At 50.2% G+C, this 24,381-nt stretch overlaps 1 protein-coding gene across 4 annotated transcripts in view; it reads left to right on the top strand.

The window, feature by feature from the left end:
• ADARB1 (adenosine deaminase RNA specific B1) overlaps nt 1–21,711 on the top strand; it is a 176,901-nt gene extending 155,190 nt beyond the window's left edge. For 3 of the 4 annotated variants that reach the window (XM_075542200.1, XM_075542199.1, XM_075542198.1), the window contains exons 9-11: nt 2,508–2,689; nt 16,953–17,131; nt 18,191–21,711. In XM_075542200.1, the coding sequence (XP_075398315.1) occupies nt 2,508–2,689; nt 16,953–17,131; nt 18,191–18,370 (541 nt within the window). In that variant the 3' untranslated portion in view covers nt 18,371–21,711. The remainder of the gene's footprint in view (nt 1–2,507; nt 2,690–16,952; nt 17,132–18,190) is intronic. The other variant, XM_075542201.1, reaches the window with a different exon arrangement.
• The last annotated feature ends 2,670 nt before the right edge of the window (nt 21,712–24,381 follow it).

Raw genomic sequence — 24,381 nt, 5'->3', positions numbered from 1 at the left:
CACCCACCAGCCTGTGATCTTCCTGCATTTGGTATCACTGTGAGTGACTATGTGAATCTAAAGAGGAATTTATGGACTAATTTTGGATTTATGGTCTAATACCAGACTTGTGGGCTTGATCTGGACTGGGCTGGGATATTTTCTTAATATATAGTTACTCTTTGCTATAAAGCTGTCTCTCACACATGCATGAGTGTCCCTGGATTTGTTTCCCTAGTGAACCCAGATGAACATAGCCATAAATGTATAAACGCCATAGAAGAAAAGGAGAAAAACATTGGGACCTTGGGTGAACCAAACTATTTTCAACACAACACCAAAAGCACTCTCCAAGAAAGAAAAAAAAAATGCTTTCGACTTCATAAAAGGGAAACTTCTCCTTGAAAGACACCTTTAAAAGAATGAGAAGACAAGTCAAAGGCTAGAGAAAATTTTGTAACTCATGTACCTAAAAAAGGAATAGTGTCCACAACCTGAGGAGTCCTGGTGGGTTAGGCCGGGGATTGCGAACTGCAAGGTCGATGGTTCCCGCCCACCAACCCCTCTGAGGGAGAAAGCAGCAGCTGTCTGCCTCCATAAAGATGTGCCATCACGGAAACCCTGCAGAAGGTCCCCGCGAGTCCATCAACTCAATGCAGCGGGTTCTTTTTGTATCCACAATATATGTAGATTCTAAAAATTCAACGCAAAGGGAAAAAAATAAGCGATTTTTAAAAAGTGGGAGTGGGGCAAAATATTTGAACAGACACTTCGCCCACAAAGAGAATAGAGGTATTAAATAGACACACGAAAAGATGCCCAAGAGCTTTGGCCATAGAGTTGGTGCTGACTCAACCACAGCCTCATGGCTGCCAACTTGAACTGCCTTCCATGAATGCTCAATGGCTGATTGTTTTCAGAAGCAGGTCTCTCCAGGCCTTTCTTCCACCGAGGTTAATAGGAGCTGATCACATTAACCGTGTGCACCAGCCAGAGACTTCTTCATTGGTCGTTGGTTGCTGTTACTGAAGACTGTTGAGTAGGTGACCCTGTGTGACAGAGTAGAACTGCCCCATCGTTTTCCAGCTGAAATTTTTAAGGAAGCAGCTCGCCGGGTCTTTTCTTCCTCCTGGTTGCTGGTGGTTTCAAACTGTCCACCTTCCTATTAGCAGTGAAACACTCTAACCGATACGCCACTAGCGCTTCCTGCTCTGAAGGAGAGCTCGGGAGTGATGGCGGTGTCCTTGTTATTTAAAGCCCTTGGTCAGCACTTGAGAACAGTGCAAAGGCGTATGGACCACACCGTGGGAAGGACAGGAGTAGGGTGTGATTTCAGCCATCCACGTTCAATGATTAAATCACGACTATCGAGTCGGGCCCCGATTGTGACTGCAATGAAGCCAATCAAAGGCTTTGAACACAGACATCTGGAGGTGCCCTGTGTGTCCAGAGCATCTCTGGAGAGTGACAGGGAGTCTTTCCCACCATACCCTGCACAGCTCTTCATTTGTATTTTGCTGGTTAGAATAAATGGTAACTGTCAGTACAGATTTGCTCTGTGGTTTTGGTAGGCAGTTCCAGAGAATCAGTGAACTCAGAGAGGCGGCACATAAGAGCCAGCTGGGCTCACCTGGGAAGGATTGTCTTTCACCTTGTGAGCGCCTGCTCTGCCTGGATGAGGAAAGCTGTCGGGAGGTGAGGCCTGGGTGGTTTCCAGATCCTGCAAATCCTTACTACAGTCTTCAGTAATGGTGGGCATGGTCCACCCTACCCCTTGCTCAGTGCAGCTGTCAATGAAGATGGGATTCAACTTCTTGGCCCCATTAGTAGTGCAGTGGTTCACGGATAAATTCCTTAGACCTAAACTTTGGGAGGAGTCAAACAGCGCTTCAAACAGTTGAAGCACTTGGGTGCTAACGAAAAAATTGGAGGGTCTAATCCACCTAGAGGTGCCTCCATAAACTTTGGTGATCTCCTTCTGAAAGGTAGATTAAAAACCCATTGGAGCATGTTGTCACTTACCCCAAAGTCAGCAGTTCAAAACCACCAGCTGATCCTTAAGCTGAGGCTTTCTGTTCTGGGAAAGAGTCATTGTCCCGGAAACCCACCTGTCCGGGACACCCAGGCTGCTGTGCTCTGTCCTGCAGGGTCACTCTGACTCGCAACTGACTTGATGGCAGTGGATTTGCATTTATGGAGTAGTTAGACTTCGACACACACAGGGTGGCTTGAGTCAGAGTCACCAGCGACTAGGTTCGTAATCTTCAGCTCATGTGTCGCTGTGGGAAAAGATCATCACCAAGAAAGATGGCCCCACAGTTAAAAAGTTCTTTCAAGTAGACATTTTTCCCTTTAAATTTTAAATCTGCCAGATCAGGTTATCTTCATGACTTTCCTTTGTTTTATTTCAACTGGCTGAGGTTTCCACAAAACCAGCAGTACGCTGCGTGAGTACCAGACTGCCTGTTGTGTGGAATCTCAAGTAGAGATGCTGCTTTCCTCTTAAGCGTGTGCCTCTTTCTCCTCAGGTGGAACGTGGTGGGCATCCAGGGGTCTTTGCTCAGCATTTTCGTGGAACCAATTTACTTCTCAAGCATCATCTTGGGCAGTCTGTACCACGGGGACCACCTCTCCAGGGCCATGTACCAGCGCATCTCAAACATCGAGGACCTGCCCCCGCTGTACATGCTCAACAAACCCCTGCTGAGCGGCAAGTATCCCAGAATGAGCTGTGTGAGCTTGCCCACCGGGCTGTGTCACATTGACGATCCAAGTCCTTACGGATCAAAGACCACACTTAGGGAAGCCACTCTGTTACTGCCAAGGAAGCACCAGCCTTTCTCTCTAAAGGGGCCCGCCAGTGATCCCTGGCCACTTAGGGGGGTCGATAGAAGCCCATCTCTAGAGCCTGGAAGTGGAGGTTAGTCTGTGTTGCAGACTGGAAACCTTGCCACTCAAAGACAGAATGATAGCCCGGGCTCGGCACCTCTTTATCTTTCCTTCAGCCCACACAGTGCATCTGAGTCTCCCAGCACCCCCTCAGCCAGACTTCTCTGCAGGGGGACTTGTGGGAGTACCGCCTTTCCCAGACCAGCTTTGTGTGAAGCTGGCTGCCAGTGCCATCTCGCCTTACTGCCTCTGAGCTGGTTGTCACTCAGTGACCTGCTGCCACCAGGTAAGCCCTCCACGGGCACTGGGGACACGATGCCCAGCCTCCCTCCTGGGTGTGACACAGACATAATAAATACATAATACTGGTGTCCTGCACCCACCCTTTAAGACATACGTTGCTTTTTATTTTTATAGCATTTCAGTGGCTAGCAGTGCAGTGAGCAAGAGCTTTTGAATGCAGGGTCCTGTCTTCTAAGCTCACCCTTATTAAGAAGGACACTGTTAAGGTATTTTCAGCCTTTTAAAAATACTGCCTTACTTACCTTTTTGAAGTTCACAACTAATGTCATAACCCTGAACTAAAATGTGTTTCTTCCTGGTGTGCGTGTGCTTGCTCTAATGGTGCCCGGTGACTGGCAGCTGCTCCGAGGGCAGCTGTGGGGTGCTGTTCGAGAGCATGACTGCCAGGGGCCAGGGGTCAATCAAATGTTACAGTTCCCTAACCCCAGCAGTAGCTTTCAGAACATCGACAAAGAGCAACACTCACACTTGTTGGTAACTCAGTGTCTGTACAAGGTGCACTGGTGGGTATGAGATCAAATGCCTTTCCTTTGTCCTTGATGTATGACTTTCTTGCCAGTCCAAACGTGACACATGCCCCCCGCCCCCCCCCCCCCCATTCTGTAAAGTTTCCACTTGGAAGCAGAACGCTGGTGTTGAAAATTAGTGGCAGTGTTGGGTAAGTGTTGAACTACTGATCGCTTGGTCAGTGGTTCAAACCCACCAGCTGTTGCTCAGGAGAAAGGCGAGGCTGTCACTCCTATGGAGAACCCCAGACAGGGTTGCTGTGAGTAGAAGCAGCCCGACGGCATTGGGCTTGGTTTGGGTTTTTGTTTGTTGGAAGCAGACCACGTCGGGGCTGTTTGAAGATCGTGGACCATGCTTTGTCGGTTGGCAGTGTTTGCATCCATAACTGGAAACTAAAAAGACAAGATCATTTTGCTCAAAAGACATGTTCTAAAAGATTCAAACAACTCATTTGTAAATGTTAAATGTATGTGATATGTATATCACATATACACATGTCTGGAAAAAGATATTGAAAAACACTATTTGCAAGATGGAGACTTACAAATTATCAACTATACTTCCTGTTTTACAGTGTACATGTAGTGTAAAAAGGAGGGGACCCACTCTTCATCTTTCCCGCCCCTATTTCACCTCTAACCCCTACTTACTGCCATCAAGTTCATGTCAACGTTAACATGCCTATAGGACAGGGTAGAAGTGCCCCTGCGGGTTTCCAAGACCGCTGTTCTTTGTGAGGGTAGAAAGCCCTGTCTGCGTCCTATGGAGCAGCTGGTGGTTTCAGACCGCCGACCTTGCAGTTAGCAGCCCAACTTATAATCACTACGCCACTAGGCCTTCTCATGTAACTACTTCCAGTCTAAAGCAAATAGCTGTTTGTTTTGTCACCAACCCAAGTATCACTCAGGGTGGCTGGTGAGCAGGCTAGGTGAAAGGGAAAGAGGTAGGCTGACCAGCATATTGTAAAGGCAAGCTCTCAGAAATGGGGATTTGCAGTTAGACTATCCACCAGGAAGTAAGTTGAGGCGATCGTGACTCTGACTTCTGAGAAGTGGTAAGAATCTGCGTTAGAGCAGGGTTACTGTTCTTGGCCAGGAAGGGCTGGTAGGACTTGTTTCTCGGTATTGGGCGGGCTGGTCTGGTGGCATTAACGGAGATTATTTTTGTTGTTTGACCAAAGTTCTTTGACCTTGGGGTTAATTGAATGTTGAGACTATTCTTTCTGTGCATGCTCAGCAGGCCAGATCTGGTTATAACTCCTACTCCCTGTACTGTGTTGTCTTCATTAGATGTTTCTACTTTACTTCTCTGGGTTCTTCCATTGCAACGGCCACACAGAACTCAGGGATGACATTCAGAGGGTTTTTAGAGGAAGTTAACAAACTGTATTGCCAGTGAGAGATTCTTAGGATCATTGTTTACCAGAACATGGCACCGGTTCTGTCAGCTCTGCTAATAAATGCCCCTCTAGGGCATACCACTCTGCTGGAAGCCTCAACCCAAAGGCGTTTGCCTCAAGCCCAGGGGTCAGCAAACCCAGCTCCAGGCACCCCACTGCACAAAATTCCTGCATAAAAGCCCGCAGCTTTACTTGCTCCCTGGGCTGGGAAGCCCACCACTGTGTTCTGTGCTCAGGCTCCCGGTTCTGCTGCGGCTCTTCTGATGGAATAGCTGTCTTCCGGAGCAGGAATCTTGGGGCTTAAGGATTTGCTCCACTCTCAGCTTTTGCTGGTAATTGCATCCCTCCTCCTGCTTCTCAGAGGGCTCGTTTTATCCAGTCCCAATGACTCACAGGTGAATCCTGTCAGTATCTCACACCCCCCACCCCCCGACCAGGCCACTGCAGGGAAAGATGGTTGGTGGGAGTGAGGGACAGGCTAGAAGAGCCACACTGAAGAGTTCACTGCCCCGGCAGATCCTCTCCTAGGAGGAAAGGGCTCAACAGAAATAGGAGAGCAAGAGCAGGACTGGGTAGTCATAAGACTACCTATGAGGTCGGTCTCAACCTAATCTCTCTAATACCCAACGAGTGCGTTCATTGGGCAAGCTGCAGGGTTTACAGGGTTACACAAGACTAAGTGAATTTGTGGTGTGGTGGAGTCTCAAGTTTTTGCAAAGTATCTTCCTAAGGAATGCCTACTCTTCCCATGGCCACACCCACTGTGCGATGTGTGTGTGGTGAGTGGTGTGTGTGTATGGTATGGGCGTGGTAGGATGTGTATGTAGGGGGTGTTATGTGTGCTGTGTGGGTCTGTGTGGTGGGTATGGTGTGTGGGTGGTGTGTGTAGTGTGTGTGTCTGGTGGGTATGGTGTGGTGAGTGGTATGTGTGTAATATGTGAGTGGTGGTGGGTGGGGTGTGTGTGTGTGTGTGTGTGTGTGGTGTATGTCCTGGTCTTCTGCCTCATTGCTGCTACCATGGTTCAATGTTAACTTGACATCTTCTGTCTGAAGTATTTTTATTTTAGATAAGTGCTTTATATTGGGGACACATTGAAACAGTGGTTTTTGGTTGCTTTGTTCTTTTCCTTTAAAAGCGTTCACATGTCCAAAGTGAGTTGTTTGGGAGCAGGCACCAGTAGCCCAAGACCTTTTGGGAGGGCAGAAGAGAAAGTCACTAATAAGAAATTAGGCACCAGAGCACTGACAGGGCTGGGTGGGTGTGTACTAGGAACCAAGGGGGCCCGGCTGCATGGAGAACGTTCATCTAGATCAGTGGTTCTCAACTTTCCTAATGCTGAGACTCTTTAATACAGTTCTTCACGTGGTGGTGACCCCCAACCATAAAATTATTTTCATTGCTACTTCATCACTGTAATTTGCTACTGTTATGAACCGGGCGACCCCTGTGAAAGGGTCATTTGGCCCCCAAAGGGGTCGCAACCCGCAGGTTGAGAACCCCTGCTCTAGAACGAAGACCATCGTGGTGTCACCAGAGACAAAGAACCAGGCAGGGAGAGCTCAAGGGAAGGATGTTGATGGACTGAATCAAAGGCTTGAAACTTGCTAAAGGACTGGAGTCTTTTTTTTTAAATCATTTTATTAGGCGGGGGGGGGGGGGTGGGGAGCATACAACTCTTATCACAATCCACACGTGGCATCAGTTGTGTAAAGCACATTTGTACATTCGTTGCCCTCATTCTCAAAGCATTTGCTCTCCACTTAAGCCCCGGACATCAGCTCCTCATTTCCCCCCTCCCTCCCTGCTCCCCACTCCCTCATGAACCCTTGATAATTTATAAATTATTTTGTCATATCTTACACTGTCCGATGTCTCCCTTTACCCACTTCTGTTACCCGTCCCCGAGGGAGGAGATCACATATAGATCCTTGTCATCGGTTCCCCCTTTCAAACCTACCCTCCCAGTATCACCACTCATACCACTGGTCCTGAAGAGATCATCCACCCTGGATTCCCTGTGTTTCCAGTTCCTATCTGTACCAGTGTACATCCTCTGGTCTATCCAGATTTGTAAGGTAGAATTAGGATCATGATAGTGGGGGGAGAGGAAGCATTAAGGAACTAGAGGAAAGTTGTATGTTTCATCGTTGCTACACTGTACCCTGACTGGCTCATCTCCTCCCCAAGACCCTTCTGTAAGGGCATGTCCAGTTGCCTACAGATGGGCTTTGGGTCTCCACTCCGCACTCCCTCTCATTCACAATGATATGATTTTTTTTCTTTGATGCCCGATACTTCATCCCTTCGACACCTCATGATCCCATAGGCTGGTGTGCTTCTTCCATGTGGGCTTTGTTGCTTCTGAGCTAGATGGCCACTTGTTAACTTCAAGCCTTTAAGACGTCAGATGCTATATCTTTTGATAGCCAGGCACCATCAGCTTTCTTCTTATTTGTCTTCAGCGATCGTCATAGAATGTCAGTTTACTAGAACAAAGTATTCTTGCATTGAGGGAGTACTTGAGTGGAGGCCCAATGTCCATCTGCTACCCTAATACTAAACCTATAAATATATGCACATAGATCTATTTCCTCATCCTCATAAATAAATATATTTACATAGTTACATACCTTTATTTAGACCTCTATAAATGCCCTTTGCCTCCTAACTCTTTTCTCTATTTCCTTTTACTTTCCTCTTGTCACAGTATCATACTCGGCCTTCATTTGGGTTTCAGTAATTCTCGGTTACATTACCCTTGATCAAGCCCTACCAGGCCTCCTACACCCTCCTCGCCACCGATTTGGATCACTTGTTCCCTTGTCCCTGGGTTTGTTAACACCGCTTCCTTCCCCCCACCTCCCCTTATTCCATGTCCCCCCGGAACCATCGGCCTGTTGTTTTTCCTCCAGATTGTTCATCCAGCCTATCTTATTTAGACAGAACTGCGGAGATAATAACATGCACAAAAACAAGACAGAGCAAAACCAAGCAACAAAACAAAACAACAAAAAATGACAACAACAAAGAAAAGCCTGTAGTTAGTTCAGAGACTGTTTGTTGGCCTTCAGGAGTGTTTTCCAGTCGAGTCTGATGGGGTGCCAAGCCCTGGCCCCAAGTCTATTTTTGGTATTCCCTGGGGACCTCATTGCTCAGGATTGTAGTCTTAACATTTGAAAGTTACCTGGAAAATGACACAACCAAGACCTTTGGGTGATTTCCTCCTAGCTGTGTGTGTGTGTGTGTGTCCATGCCATGTGTATCTCTCTACCTACCCTTTCATCCTAAAGATTCTTCCCAAGCTAAGGAGAAAATGCCCAATCAGGACAAATGCATCGCTGTGTCCTCAGGAAGGAACACACATCCACATGACTGTTCATGAGACAGAATGACAGCAAATGATAGGATTAACGGAATAATGCAAGATCTCGTACAAAGCGAGGCAGATGGAAAGAGAATGTTTAGTGCGCATCGAACGATGGGTGTTACTATCCTTGAATGCCAGGAGGGTGGCAGTCAGAGGACGGGACTTCTCCGCATGCAGTGCATGTCCTCACGTCAGTAGGACGTCTTGGTGGCAAGCTGTGGCAAGGGGGAACCTCTGCTGGGCATGCTCTGACACTTTCCCCTGGGGGTGCCGGGTCACCTTGGCTCCACTTTGGCAGTGAGAGCCTATTGAGTTTCCCCGTATCCTAATTTCAAATTAGTTTCACATCGGCACTTTCCAGGCTCCAAACCCATTCCAGCTTCTAATTTACACCCATGGGTCCCTGGAGTCTGAGGGCCTGGGCTGTCCCAGTTTGCCATTGGAGGCTGGGTGGGGAGGAGAGCTCCAGAAGAAAGGCCAGTGGCGCGTGACTGTCGCCGTGTGATGGCTCCCAAGACCTCAGTGACAAAGACAGCTTGACCCGGCGTCCCTGGGTGCGAGTCCCCATGGTGCGGGTTTTACCAGCAGACAAAACATTAGCAAAGCAGGCAACACCGGGCATTAGGTGCTAGTGCGTTGGTGTGGGGTGGGGACACTGCTGTGGTGACAGAGACAGGTGGCAAAAGCTGAGCATGATGGCAAAGGACAGGTGTGTGTGTCAGGGGGTGGGGGTTGCCCCTTGTTTCTTCTCTGCTGTCCAAAGTAGAACGTGACACACCACCCTGCTGGCAAGAACCCATGTGAGGGAACTTCCCAAATTTGGTGGTGAAATAGAATGAAGAGATAGGGAATCTTTCCGGGCACTTTCCGAAGGCCCTTGTGTCCACTGTGTTAGGCGTTGCCCCCCTCCATTCCCCTTCTTGGCGACCCCATGGGGGGAGCTACATTGTGTTCCTGGCTGCTGTCTCAGATCGCCAGACCCCTCTTCTGGGGAAGCCCCGGGGGACCCAGCCTCCCGGCCTTTCGATTAGCATTGGAGCACATGAGTTCATCACGAACACCACCCAGACTGTGAGCGTGTGTTGTGAGTTAGAACACACATCTGGGGTGTGGGCAGAGGAGGAGGAGGACAATCCTCTCTCTCCTTTTCCCCAGCGTGGGTGGAGGGATTAGCCTTGCCGTGCATGAGCCTGTGGGATAATAAAAGGTGCAAAGTCTTTCTTTCCCTCTTCTTCCTTCAATTGCCTGTGTTTTCTACCTGGGGAACCCTGGTAGTACAACATCCTAAGCACTGTGCTAACACAAGGTCGACGGTTTGAACCCACCAGCTACTCCACAAGGCAAAGATGAGGTTGCTCTGTAGGGCCACAATGAGTCAGAAGTGGGTTGGTGGGAGTGGGTGTTGGCGTGCTATTTTCCTGTTGTGTTTTTTTTCTTTTGTTGGCTAGGATAAATTGTCTTTATTCTTTATTCCCCACTCATAGTTTAGAGGTTTTAAATCATACATCTGCTCTAGCCTGGGCTTCTACTAACTTTTAGCTCAACATCTTTAACCCACTGTAATTGTTTTGGTTTCGATTCAAGGACTAATCAGTATCTTTAACATGGGCGGGAGTTGCTTTTCTCAAGGTTCTGTGTTGCCCGCCTCGTAACAAGTAGAAGCAGGAATTCCTGCGCGTCCTCTCTTTCTGCCCTGGACCTGGACCTGGACATATCTATTAGTAATCATCACATATACAATTCGTTTTGGATTACCCTAGTATATGAGCTGGACCCAACTCACTGGCCACTGGTCCTGTTAGTATAGTATGTGAGGAACCTGCTAGAAAATTTCTCAGCAGTTAAGAAAAAAACCAGTAATGCCATCTCTTCTAAGTTTATTTGTAGTAATTATTAGACCAACTCACATTTTCTCTTGATTTTTGTTTTAAAAGTTCTGATTCAGCACACTTAATTTATAACAACAGAGGGACTCTAATTACCAGCCAAATTGTCCCTGCTTTTATTGGTTTCTGCACCATGGCCTATGATTAACTCATTACCCTAGTTCTCGCTCTGCAGCCTCAGAAAGACAAGCTCCTCCTCGGTGTCAGTCCCCATGATAGCGCTGGCCCTGGGGACTTGTGGGAAGTGCTCTCGGACCACATAGAGCTTTCTGCCCCAGAAAAAGCATTCGGCTCACACGAGAACCTCGAGGCTAGCTATTTTCTTTTTTGCCTTAGTTGCTGCATTTTTGCTAAAGACAGCGCTTTATTTAGCTTAAACCGTTTTAAAAATTGTACTGTTATGGCCTTAAGTTTGTTACTTAATTGACTGTTTCTCGCTGTAGTTGTCAGAATGTTGTGCTCTCAAGGTTGAAGTCTCTTTCAGCAGTAATCCATTATCCTTGTCACGAGAAGTCGTGGGATTGCAAGGTAACGTCATAGGAGTGTCATTTGCTTTTCATAAAAGGCTCCAACTCCATTGTGGTCAGAGCTTCCTTAACAGACCACATGTACCTAAGCACGTCACAGCCCCTACCTCCAGGAGAAACTTCGCTGGCTCTGCAGGGACTTGAGATACTTTGATTTTGAGCACTTTCCTGGGGCGACCGCCTCCTACATGGTGCGAGGTCTGTGGTCCACTGAAACCTCAACTGCATGCCAGGCAGGTGCTGAGGTGGATTGGATGTGCTAGTAAGAGCTGCCAGAGACCCAAGTGCCACAAACGAAGCTGTGTCGAAGGAAAAAGCCAGAGCATAAGCCAGTCATGTGCTGGTGGCCGACAATTAGTAAAACGAGAAGGTGGTGCTAGAGGGCGTAGGTTTAACTCTTCACAGCACAATGGATACCTCACGGCCCAGTAGCTTCTTGGGGGCAAGACTCCACTATGGTGAAGCTAGCCTAACCCTCACGTGTGGTTAGGGCCCCCCTGGCCCTAAGCAACCAAGGAAGGGTTGCGCTGGTTTCTGAGCAGTCAACACGAGGAGGTGGATCTTTGCTGATCATTTTCTCCATATAGATGTTCCTTTGAATCAGGTACATATAGCAGAAGCAGGCAGAAGAAACCACACTGCCTACTTATAAATCAATAGTTTTATTCAGGGAACGACACAGAAAATATATATGAGAAAATAGAGCTAACTCTAAAGGAACTTGAAATCATTTCAAGAAAAGAATATACATATTAATGATTTACTATATTAGGATATGGGAAGTATTTAGTAAGAACTAAAATCCGATATTTGGGAAAGTCTAGAAATACTCATCCAACATAAGCCGTCTGAGAGCTGCGGCAGACACTTGGCATTGAGAAAGCGGAATTGGAACTTGCTATTCCAGTGAGGGGGGAAGGGAAGTCGATGATTTGAATAATCTCAAGCAATCTGGAGAAAGAAGGTATAAAATAATGAGAAAAGAAAGTTGAAAGATTTAGAAAATTTATCTAAAAGGCCCAATATTTAGCTAGTAGTGTTCCAGATACAGAAACAGAGGAAATAGACTGGAAGTTATAATGGAAGAAGTTTTCACAACACTAAAGAAAACCACGCGTATTCAAATTTAAGCCATACACAAGTATTACAGAACAAGGTGTGTGGACCTGGAGGAGATCCATGCCTAGTCCATCTTGAGGAAAATCCAGAACGCCAGAGAGAAGCCGAACTCAGAATCATAAAAGACACTCGGCTTACTGGATAGACCCTTCAGGTCTGGAAAGGAACTCATCCTTGGCTCAACAGAGCAATACTTAGGTTTTATTTTTACAAAGAAAGGCAGCCTTGCCATGTGGCTTTTTGTGGGGAAAGGGAATGAGCCAAACACTGGGAAATTAACAATATTTTTTTGCCTCTTGCTTACATTATAAAAAATTTATGTTTATTTCTTATTAAAAGTGAACGATGACACTAAAAACCTAAAATGAATATCAGATTTACGTAACAATTCCCAGGAACTCTGGAAGTCAGAAATCAGTGGTGCAATGGCTTCCCCATTCTGAGGGGAAGAAAATATTTTTATAACATTACCACTTTATAACATCATTTCATATGCATTCAAACATTAATAAAACTTTAATACAAAGTGGTACTTTTCAGATATTTAAGGATTCAGAAGATTTTTCTGCAATGAATATTTTTTGTCAAAAGAATTATACAGTTGTATGTCAACTTGACTTGGCCATGATTCTCGGTCATTTGAGAGTTATGTGGTATGGCGTTCTGTGAAGCTTCTTGCTTGAGCTGTATCCTGCATCTGGCTTGTCATCATCTGACCTCCAGTTCTTTGGACTTGACCTAGTGACCTGCTCTATTGCCTACCAGTCTTGAAGTTAAATAGCCTCTCTAGTCTATGAGCCAAATGTGGGACTTGCCAGCTTCTTTTACCACATGAGCTATTTCCGTGATATAAGTCATTCTCTCTCGCTCGGTCTGTATAAGTTTGAGGTGGTGTTTCAGTCTGTTATTAGGTGTCATCGAGTAGCTCCAACTCACAGGGACTCAATGCACAACAAAGTGAACAACTGCCCAGTCCTCTGTCATCTGCAAAATTGATATGCTTGAGGCCACTGTTGCAGCCACTGTGTCCATCCATCTCCTTGCAGTCTTCCTCTTTTTAGTAGCCCTTCCACTTCACCAGGAGCCCTGTGGTGTAGTGGTTGTGTGTTAGGCTGCTAACTGCAGGGTTAGCAGTTCAAAATCACCAGCAGCTCCTCAGGAGGATTTGTTTGGTTTTTTTTCCCATTGTATTGTAATTCATATTAAAGGCTGTAGTCCTTGATCTTCATCAGCAAGTGCTTCAAATTCTCCTCACCTTCAGCAAGCAAGGCTATGTAATCGCACCTCACAGATGTGCAGTGAACCTTCCTCCAGCCCTCCTGCCACGTGCTCCCTCATACAGTCCAGCATCTTATTTGCTCTGCATACACACAGATTCAATACATACGCTGAGAGGACACAACCTTGACACACAGCCTCCTAATTTTTTACAGGCTATTCTTTATTTTGGGGGGTTCTTTAATTTTGCTTTATTTTTAAAATCATTTTATTGAGAGTTCTTACAGATATAACATTCCATAATTCACTCACACCAAGTAGTATTGTACAATTGCTACCACAGTCAGTTTCAAAACATTTTCTTTCTTCTTCAAACTCCTTGATATCAGTTCCCCTTATCCCCTCCCTCCCCCATGTTCCCCCCTTTTGTTGCCGCATCTTACGCCATCTAATATATCCATTCATGTACAATTCTATCGTTCACTCCCCTCAAGTGGGGTTATATAGTCATCAGTGCTGTCAACTCCCCCTTTCCCTCCCTGCCCCCCCACTTCCTGTTCCCTCAGGGAACCATGCCTTCCATTACTCTTTCTGAAGTACGTCTTCCTGATTTTAAGCCATCCTGTCTTTCCTTGTTCTGTTTAAACAACTCCCTCTTGATCCATGTATAGGTTCCACATGAGCACAATGACATGTCTGGAATTCCCATTGATACGATACTATCCATTGATATGATACTATACATTCCCATTGATATGATACTATCCATAGTTTGCTTTGACCCCTCCCTCCCACTCTCCCTCCCTCCCCTTTTCTCTCCTTCCCTCCCTCTCTTCTTCCTTCCCTCTTCCTCTCTCCCTCCTTCTCTCTCTCTCCCTCCTTCCCTCCCTTCCTCCTTCTCTCCTTCCCTCCCTCTCTCCATCTAAACACATACACACACACACTGCAGAGGGCAGGGAGGGGCGCAGACAAAAAGTATCGCCCAGCACAAAATCATAGGAAGTTTTATGAAACAAAAATTAAATATGTGAAATTTTCATTTCTCAAAATATCCATCATCTATGTCTATACATTTCTGAAGACAGTGTTTCCCACTCTCTAAACCAGTGGGTTCTCAACCTTCCTCATGGTGAGACCCTTTAATACAGTTCATCATGTTGTGGTGACTCCCCAACCATAAGATTATTTTAGCTGCTACTTCATAGCTGTAATTTTGCTACTGTTATGAATTGGGCAGCCCCTGTGAAAGGGTCATTCGACCCCAAAGGGGTCACAACCCACAGATTGAGAACCGCTGTTCTAAACCATCCCCAAAGAATTCTGTGCTCTTTAAAAAGCAGTTTTATGACCCTCCCACCCACCTGTTACCCTTGAGTCGATGTCCGACTCATCGCAAGCCTCTGCAGCTTTCTGGGGCTGTAAATCTTTAGAGGAGCAGACAGCCTCATCTGTTTCCTTTGGAGCAGCTGGTGGTTTTGAACTGCTGACCTTGTAGTGCCAGGCCTCCTTTTTGAGGAGCCTCAAGGAAATCAAATTGTGGCCTTTTCAATGTTCTTTGAGTTTAGGGAATGGGAAAAAATTCTGATGAGGCCAAACCAGGGCTGTAAGGAAGATGGAGTGAACAGGTGCTTAATAAGATGCCCTCGGCTCCTGATGCTGTATTCCTCTGCATACGTGCAGCAACTAGAGTATTTGCTTAGCATACAAGTAGAACAAGCATGGTGAAAGGAAGTATGCCTATGCAAGGGCTTCAAAAGGTTCATGGGAAAATTCTGTTATCTCTCCATTCCCTTTTTCATCCTCTCTTTGAAGCTTTCTGGTACATATTACCAAAACACACGTTCACACCGGCATCATAGAAAAAAATAGAAACCGTGCGGTAGGTAAGCCTCCTATGGTACATTCATGAAGTGAGCCCTGTGCAGTCCCGAGATGGAGCAGAGCAGGACGCTCTGCACACAGTGTGGTCTTGGCTGAGCTACTCCAGAATCTGCCCGAGTTACAGAGAGGGCAGAACGGCACTGTGGGTCCCCTTGGGAGAGTGTGAGATGGTGGGATGATGAAGGGAGGGTGAGGCCAGCATGCGCCCTGCTTCTGGACGCTGTGTCCACTTTGTGAGACTCCTCAAATGGTCAGTGCACGTAGGGTTGGGACTCTCCTTGTGTGTGGTAGTAACACCGTGAGGGTACAGTCAGGGAAGGCTCATAGCTTACAGCAGTGACTCCAGCTCAACACTTGCCTGCAGTGCAGTACCTGCCCCCAGGGCAGCCTCCTGGTCCCTGAATTACAACTCCATCGTTGGAAGTCCAGTTGACTGCCCTAGAGGAGGCGAGGGGCAAGCGCCAGTGCTTGGTTTTGCTTGAAACCGAGAGACTGGGATTCCTGTGGACATCCTGGTGGACATGCATGACCTCGCCGGAGGCAGCCTCTGAGGACTTGCCAATATGAACACATCAGCCCGTGATGGAAAGACAAGGAGATTGACCTGTGAAAAACTAGTTTGCATCCTGCCAGTTCCAGGCCCCACACTCCACAGGGTTTCCAGTGGCTGGATTGGGGGTTTGGGTCACCAGACCTCTCTTCCAAGGCACCTCTGGGTAGACTTGAGACTTCAAGCTCTTGGTTGTCACCCGAACACGCTCACCATTTGCACTGCCTGGGACTACAGAACAGTCTCTAGTTTCTTGTTTACCTTTGGTGATTGTGTTTCTTTAACTTGCGCTGTCGAGTATTTGCGAACTGGAACTTACTTGAATCTAATTCCCGTAATTGGCAAATTTTGCCCTGGCCTTTGAGAATATTGTATAAAACAAGTCGTGCCAGCAGCAGCTGCTAGGTAGCTGCAGTGCACACCGTGGTGTTCAGAAAGGCCCCAGGGTGGCCACGGTAACAGGTAGTTACCGCACCAAACCGGTGATATGTTTTGACAAGTCACCTTTGTGGCTGGATGTGTACTTTACAATCTGCAGTGGTCCCATAACCAAAGTCATTGTTCCTAACAGTGTGCGCCGCATGCACTGTAGTCCATCGTCAGAGTCCACTGAATCGCCAGCTCTGTCGGTTATAGAGTATTTATTCCCTGTGGATGCTGACTCTACACAAACATAATTCTGGTCCAGGTGGCATCGTAGACACCCAAACTGAGGTCAAAGGCCACCTTCCTGCCTTTCCACAGGCCACCCGAGCTTGTGGCTTGATGACAGCCAGGAAGGAATGTCAGGTCTCCACATCCGAGATTCTGTCACACCAGCAAACGTGCAGGACTGTCCACCATGTGGCAAAGGAGCCTCAGGTGGCCCACGCAGCTCAGCCTAGTCCATGTCCCACACTGCCTTTCTCAGCTGCACTTGGGGTGGGCACAGGGGCACTGCCTTCATCTCCACGGGACACTCATCGCCCTGTGGTAGTGCCCTTAAAAGACAGCACATACTGCCCCCCACTTCAGGAGGCTAGAAGCCCTGGGCAGGTCTCACTTTCCTAGAGGGTAGGCCCCACCCCCTTCCTCTTTCCTTGGCTTCTGGTCTGCGCAGCCCTCCCATGGCATCTGTTCCCCACCCCCACCTGTCTTCCCTGCTGCGCAGAAGTGATTAGACCTAGAGCCTACTTGTCCATGTATGACTTCATTAACATTACAAAACGCATTTCCAAAGAAGGTCACATCCACACATGGGGGGTGGGGCACAGTTCAGGCCCTCAAGGCGGGTCCCCAGCCCCCTGCCTGCCAGCATGGCCTCACTCGCTGTCTGCTCTGTCCCAGGCATCAGCAATGCGGAGGCACGGCAGCCAGGGAAAGCACCCAACTTCAGCGTCAACTGGACGGTGGGCGACTCGGCCATTGAGGTCATCAACGCCATGACCGGGAAGGACGAGCTGGGGCGTCCATCCCGCCTGTGTAAGCACGCCTTGTACTGTCGCTGGATGCGCGTCCACGGCCAGGTACTGGGCCCCCCGGCCCGCCCCCACCCGGCAGCGGTCTGCTGTGTTCCCTGCCGCCCCTTAAACCGTCCTAAGCAAAGAACTAACATGGCCCCCTGAAACCTTGCCATTTCTTGGGGCTCTTGGAATAGAAGCTGGCACTTCCGGCCTCGAGCCCCCATCTCACAAGCCCCACCTGGCCCCATCCCTTGCCCAGAGCACAGCATCTCTGCCACTCAGCCCTGGGGTGCACCCTGCCCCACCTTCAACAGAAGAACGCAAACTTGTGCAGTTCTCTCGAAAGTCCTCTGGGCAAGGTTGTAGACCTTTTTAACAGCAGGGCCCTGTCATCACCTGAAGCCAGGCTGGCAACTGGGACAAGGGAAAGGGGTGGGGCCGTAGCACACTGAGGACCCAACCCGCGTGGGGTCGTGACCCTTGTCCCAGGCTCCCTGGGCTGGCCTGTGCCCTCCCATGGCTCCCAAAGTGGCATAGGGAGCTCTTCTCCTGTGGCCTCCTCAGTGGCTCACGGCAGCCCATGGCGGTGTCCAGCAAGTCCGAGAAAGTGTGCCAGCCAGCCACGTTTGGATGTGACAAAATGTGCATACACCGGTGGTGTGCATGGGGATTCTTGTAGCCGTGACAACGTAAGCCATGGAATTCACACCAACCATGTAGATGTCCCAGAGCGCCTCTCAAGACCAGGTCTAAAACACCACATCAAAGCTGTGGCATCAGTTCCGCTCATAGCAACCCTATGGGACAGAGTCGAACTCCTCCGCAGGGTCTCCGCGACTGTCACTCTTACTGAAGGCTCTCTGCCTCCTCCGTCTCCTGAGGAGCTGGAGCAGTTAGCACCCACTGCACCTCTAGGGTGCCCACCTCACCGTGCTGCTGGGAAGCGATGGATTAAAGAGAGGGGGCTCCATGCATTGATCCCTTCATGGGCCACTTGGTCTTCTGGGTTGTTCCCCGGAAGCCAGCCCAGCCCCACACGTCACTGTTTGAATGTCTCACTCAGTGTGGTTTCGTGTGCTGCAGTTACTGCTTAAGCAGTTGCGATTCTTTCTCCTCCGACAGGTTCCCACAAACTTAATGCGCTCCAAGATCACGAAGCCCAACGCATACCACGAGTCCAAGCTGGTGGCCAAGGAGTACCAGGCGGCTAAGGAGTGTCTGTTCCGAGCCTTCATCAAGGCGGGGCTCGGGGCCTGGGTGGAGAAGCCCACAGAGCAGGACCAGTTCTCACTCACCCCCTGACCCCACAAGGGTCGGGGGGTGCCAGAGGCCCCAGTCGGGGCCTGGCGTCTCACACCTGACGCTGCAGGACATGACACACTGGGGGCATCAGGGTTGGCCCCTCACCCAGCATCTCACACCGAACCCAGTGGGGCAGTGCAGGGGACATCAGGTTCGGCCCCTCCCGCCTGAGCCTGCGGGCACAGTGCCCTGCCACAGGCTCGGGTGCCCTCCCCGCCCCTCCCAGCAGAGCCTCCCCTTTGGAATCACCCAGTGGCCGCTTTGTTCTTAGTTTATGTTTAGAAACCGAGTTCTACTGAGTAGGGCTTCCTTACGCTTAGGAAAATAGGAATTACTTTGTGTGACACCCTTGAATAAATAACTTATTCAAAGCTAGGAAGGTGGTTTATCAAATAAGAAGTAATTATGCCAGGTCAGTCCCCGCCGCATTATTTTAATCGCAAAACAAGTGTACAGGTGGAGGAGGGCTGGCACTAGCAGTAGGGAGTAGCAACCTGGAAGACTCATCACCCATGGCCAAGACTCATCACCCTGTCCCCGTAGGTACTCACTGGGTTAGTTGTCCTGTAGGCTGTACAGACCTGTCCCGGGGAAACACCTGGGTGGCCCCTGACACTGGGACCTCATTTGGCCATGCCGCAGACCCTGGTAGCCTCCAGCCCTGTCCAGAAGCTTCTGTGCCCGTCACCGGATTGTACCTTGGAGACATTCACCTGCTTTACTTCCAAATAATCAAAGGCAAAGACCCAGCCAGGCATCTCCGCTGGCCATGCATTTGGTTTTTAAAAAGATCTGACTTCGTAAGCCTTTATCGAAGACTCGGAGTCGAGCAAGCCCCACTCCCCCCAATTCCTTCCTGCTAACCCAGCGGACACGAGCAGCTGCCCAAAGAGCTTTGCCAGAGGGAGCGCTAATCAGCCAAGCAGCGGCCCTTCTTGGGACACACCACTGAAGCCATGGTGTTGAACTCTGTTTGACTTGGTCAAAGACGCGTTTGAAAAGCCAGAGGGTCCAGGTTGGAGGCGTGTGAGTTGCGTGCCACCGGGCAGGGCCAACCAGAGGCCCTCGGCACAGCAACTCCAGGCCTGTGTGGAGCTTTGGTGGTGACTAGAGACAAAGAAGGGGTGGCAGCGGGTCACCCCCTCAATACCCGCCACATGCTGGACGCCCCACAGAAGGACCCACCCCAGCCTCTGGGGGAGACCACCTCATCTGTCGCCCCCACTCAGGGTTAGAGAGAAGCCACAGAGGAGGGGCCCTGCCAGCTGTCTTTGCCACCCAAGGTTGTGGTTCTGGGGTTGAGCTGGCCTGCTGCCACCCACAGGGTGGAGTACTACCCTGTCCTGGGGAAGGACCAGGCAGAGCAACTCCTGGTCACCATCTGAGCCTCTGCCCATGCCAACCCAGGCACCCTGACACTGCCGGCTGGGGACCTTGGCCAGCCTACATCTGCTCCAACCAGCAGCCCCTCCACCCTTGGCGCTGGGGCCTGAGAGGCACTGGCCCTATGCAGTGCGGGCTCCACACAGGCAGGGGTGGGGAAGGCCTTGCAGGCACGTGTTTTTACTCCTCTCTATGAAATCATATTTTTTGTAATGGGATGGGAGATGGACTTAGTTTTTAATATATATAGATATATGGGTTTTACCTGCGGAGTCCAGTGGAAATAGACTGTGTGCACACACCACTGGGCCCCAGCCCCCACCATGGCGGGGCTGTGGGCGGGCATGTCATCCCACCTGGGAAGGGGGAGCCTTGTCAAGCACCCCTCTGAGGGACCACTGCCTGTGAGGCCCCCTTCCTTCCCCACGGCCCCAGTGGGCAGCTGGGAGAGGCAGGCAGTGTGCTGAGGGACAGGCCTGGGATGGTGCAGCTGGAGCAGCCCCTCCCCTCGGGCCTGCCCGGGGCCGGCTGCATATGGGGGACACTGACAGGCCACCGTGTTGGGGCGCCCCCATGCACCCTGTCCCCCTTACTGGTATGTGAGGGTCTGTGGGAAATCGGACAGGATTGAGAACTTTACTTCTTGAGGAAACAAGGCTGAGGGCATCTGAACAAATGAGGGGGAGGATTGCCTGCTGTTTTGCTGCTTCAGCGAGACCAGGAGCATGTGGACCCCCGCCTTCCTCAGCAGACCCCAAGAGGCCCCTCTGGGTGGCCTTGAGCAGGACCACAGGTGGGGGCCCAGGAAGGCCAGCAGCGTCAGGAAGTGTCAGGTGCCCGTGGTGCTTATCACATGGCTGGGTTTCCTGGCTGGGAGCAGCTGCGGCCCAGGCCCACCCCCAGGACAAAGAGCCCCAGCTCTCACCCCCAGGCTTTCACTCTGAGGTACCACTCCAAGCTTGGGGTGGGAGGGGGGTTAGTTAAAAACACTCGTTCTTCAACGTACAATCCCGCATCTCTCAAGATCGGAATTCACTCTTGCTTGGACGCTCACTCATGAACCAACTTCAGAGCCACTGCTCTCTGCCAGCAGAGGCCCCGTGTTCAGGGCCGGGGGAGGGCTGCCCTGTGCCCGTGGGAGAGACAGGGCAGATGGAGGAAGTAGAGGAGCCAGCCAGGCCGGCTGTGCTCTCTTCCCCCCGTTCAGAAAGGAAACAGGCCCCATGGGCAGGGGACCGTTTCCGTTTCTAGAACTATGTCACACAGGTGTGCCCACCATTGCTTCAGTGATCCAAGAGACATAAACTGGTCACTTTGCCACCTGTGATCTCTGTGTTAGAGAATCCCTCCCTGTCTCGTATATCGATCCCAGACCGTGTGCAGGGCAGGCTGAGTGTGTGTCCCTGTCCCCTCCACCATCCCGTGGCAGCTCCCCCTGCAGGTGTGAGGTGCCCGTCCACCCTGCTGGGCCGCAGGATTGGGGAAACTGCTCTCCTGGGGGACTAGTGGGTGGAGGTGGGTGCACGGGCCCCTCAGAGGTTTCAGGGTGTGTTCACTTTCTCAGGTCCAGCCTGCCCCTCTGCAGGTGACGTGGGGTGGGCTGGGGTGGGGTGGGGGTTTGGGGAAGAGCTGGTGGCAGCTCTTGGGGACATGCACATGAGGAGGACAAGCACAGTTTACAGAACTTGAAGGGAGCCGTCCCCGGGGGACTGGCTTTCCGGGCTTTTCGGTTACGCGCTCTTTAACGTGGTTTTAGAATCTGAACGTTTTCTATGAATGTGATCCCGCCGGGGAAGTTGTTACGAAGCAGCAGTGCTCCGTGTCTCTGTCTGTACATGTGTGTATATGCACCGCGCCGCCTGCATGAGCCGCCTCCACCACGAGACCAGCCGGACCGAGCATGAGACTGTCACACGTAGACAGGGCGGAGACGCTGTCAATAAAAACACCTTGTTTCACTACCGCCGTGTCCCCGGATGTCCTTGCTCTCTCCAGAGTCTGCCTCTTCCCGGGCAGGCCTGGGACCAGGCCCAGCCAATGGGATTGGGAAAGGGGGTTTTGGGGGCTGTGGGGCCTTAGGGCAAAGGCCAGCTAAGGGAGCTACGGGTTCCTGTGTCTGGTCCTGTTCTCAACTGTGACTCCAACCGGCCACGCCGGGTCATCTCCATGTCTGTGTCACCCTAGCTCATGCACCCACCCCACCCCACCGCTGCTGCTCACAGGGCCACCCCAGGCCCTTGCACCAAGGGTACCTGGGTAAGTCAAAAAGTAGGGCTACAAACTCTTAGAACCCTTTGTGAAACAGAAACTTAAGCAAAATACAAAGCTCTTGCTTCTTGACCCATCCTCTGTCTAGGTCTGCACTCTGAGCGCGGAGTCCTGGCCTCTCCTGCCCTTCTCCGGAGGGACCCCACTCTCTGGGTGACACACTGCACACAGTAGTAGATTGGCAGTCTTGGGACACTCCGATGATGTGCTTCTCCAGTGTTCTTTGAGTTTGGGAAGTAAAATGAATCTCACAGGGAAGAGTGAGGTGATAGAGGAAATGGGCGTTAGGGAGTCGTGGACGGGCCCTGCGTCAAGGGGCAGGCACAGTGTCGTGAAGGACACAATGTCCCAGGGCCTTGTTTTTTTTTTTCTTCTCATCAATGCAATTTCCCATTTAAAAGAAATACTTTTTCTCACAAGCCCCTATGATCATCCTGTATCCTTTGAGAAAAATTGTTAAAGATGACCCACTGTGACATCCGCTAAAATAAGCTTTGTAACACACACTGCCCAGGTGACCCCTCGGCCTTGGCTTTCACCAGCCAGCAGCTCCCTTGGAAGCCAGTGCTCTCATGGGGGCTGCGTGTGAGTACAGACAGAGCCGAAGTGTTTCACCCAGAGAGCCCGTCTCAGCCTCCCTCTGGCCACACAGGCGCGTTAAAGCATGCTTTGTGTACAAGATGAATGAGCTCTGGTCGTGATAGCTGCTGGCCTGGAGGGTTCTGAGGGTTCACCTGCTAGCTAAAAGGTTACAGGTTCAAGTGCACCCAGAGGCACCTTGAAAGAGAGGTCTGGTGACCTGCTTCTGAAGAAGCCCCGAACACATGGAGCACACTGCCATGCTGACCCAACGGCCACTGGCACTGGACCAGTGGCAATCGTGTGGTACGGTAGCCTGAATTATGTGTGTGGCAGGTTGGGGGAGGGTGGGGGGGGGCCGGGATGGGAGGCTAGCCACAGGGCAATGACACACCCAGAGTGCGCCCCCAGCTCTAAAGGGGAAATGGTGAAAGCTTATGTGAGCTATCACGGTTATGTGAAAGTCCGGGTCACATGGGCAGGGGGACCCTGGAGAAGAACCTTGACACCCCACTGTGAGTGACAAGGCTACATCGGACAAATACAGCCATCGAGCCAAGGCCAGCTCTAGAGACCCTATAGGACAGGGTAGAACTGCCCCTGTGCGCTTCCGAGACCGACATCTTCAGACAGTAGAAAGCCCGCGCAGTCGGGATGTGTGGGTACCAGGAACGAGGCAGCCTCTAAATCAGTCTGCAGAGCTGTTTGTGTTCCGGAGGGACCTTGTCGGACATTTGGTGGGAAATGGGTTACAGAGCTGTTTATCCTCCCTGAGTGTAAAGAGAAAGCCCCGGGACGGGACAGCCAGGAAGTGTCTGAGTCAGGATGGGCTGTGGATGGTGGGGCTGGGATACACTTCACTTTGTTGTTTTTCAAGCGTTTCCATAAGTGTTTGATGATTTTTTTAAAACCTCAGAGAAATGCCCTAAGAGGTCAGAAATCCCACACAATTACAAATTAGCCTTTCTGCGCAATGGGTACGAATACGGATCTCTTCTAGCCCGTTGGCCCGGTAGCTGTCTTCAACTCGTCCTGGCACAGACGAGTGAGTGCTTCCCGTGTTCATCAGCTTGAGGACACATTGGTATTCCATCTACTTCTGGAGCCCCTTCTCTCTCTCTTTGTTTCGTCTTTTTCTTCTTGGCTATTGCTTTCAGTGCAGCTTGAACTTCTGTCAGTCCCATCGGTTCCAGCTCCGATGCTGCCTCCTGAAATGGCAGGATGTCGCTGGTTCTTCTTGGTACAGGGACTCTGTATTCTTTCCATCTTTTGAAGCTTCCTGCACAATTTTTCACATAGACTCAGTGCACGCTCGAGTCTTTGTCCTGAGTTCTCCCCGTTTCAGATGTGCTGCGTGTGCGCCTCCTGCTGGGCTTTCTAACTGTGCGCATTCGTGAGAGTCAGCGCGTTCTTTGCACGTGCTTCCCTTTGAAGTGTTGGTTCGGTTCTTGGACCTCGTCATCTCTTCCATTTGCCTGAGCTACTCTGGGGTTACAAGCAGTTTCAGAGTCTCTTCTGACAGCCACCAGGACCTGTTCTTCCCTCCTTTCTTTCCCGTTTGCCTGTCTTAATGACCCTCTGCGCTCTGCCTGTACCATGCTCTCAGTGTCCTCCCATGGCTCATCAGATCTTCTCTCGTTAGGTCTTGAGATGTTCTCACAATGCAGATGGGACCCGGTCGTACTGGGGCTCTGGTGGACTTGTTTTCATGTTCTTCAGCTTTAACCTTGAACTTTCATAGGAGCAGTTGATGGTCTGTTCCACCTCACCTGGTTTTAGCT

The sequence above is a fragment of the Tenrec ecaudatus genome, chromosome 2 (assembly GCF_050624435.1).
Source record: "Tenrec ecaudatus isolate mTenEca1 chromosome 2, mTenEca1.hap1, whole genome shotgun sequence".
NCBI classification, from domain to species: Eukaryota; Metazoa; Chordata; class Mammalia; order Afrosoricida; family Tenrecidae; genus Tenrec; species Tenrec ecaudatus.
Note: the sequence above shows the minus strand (reverse complement) of the source record. Positions and strands in the feature narration are given on the sequence as shown.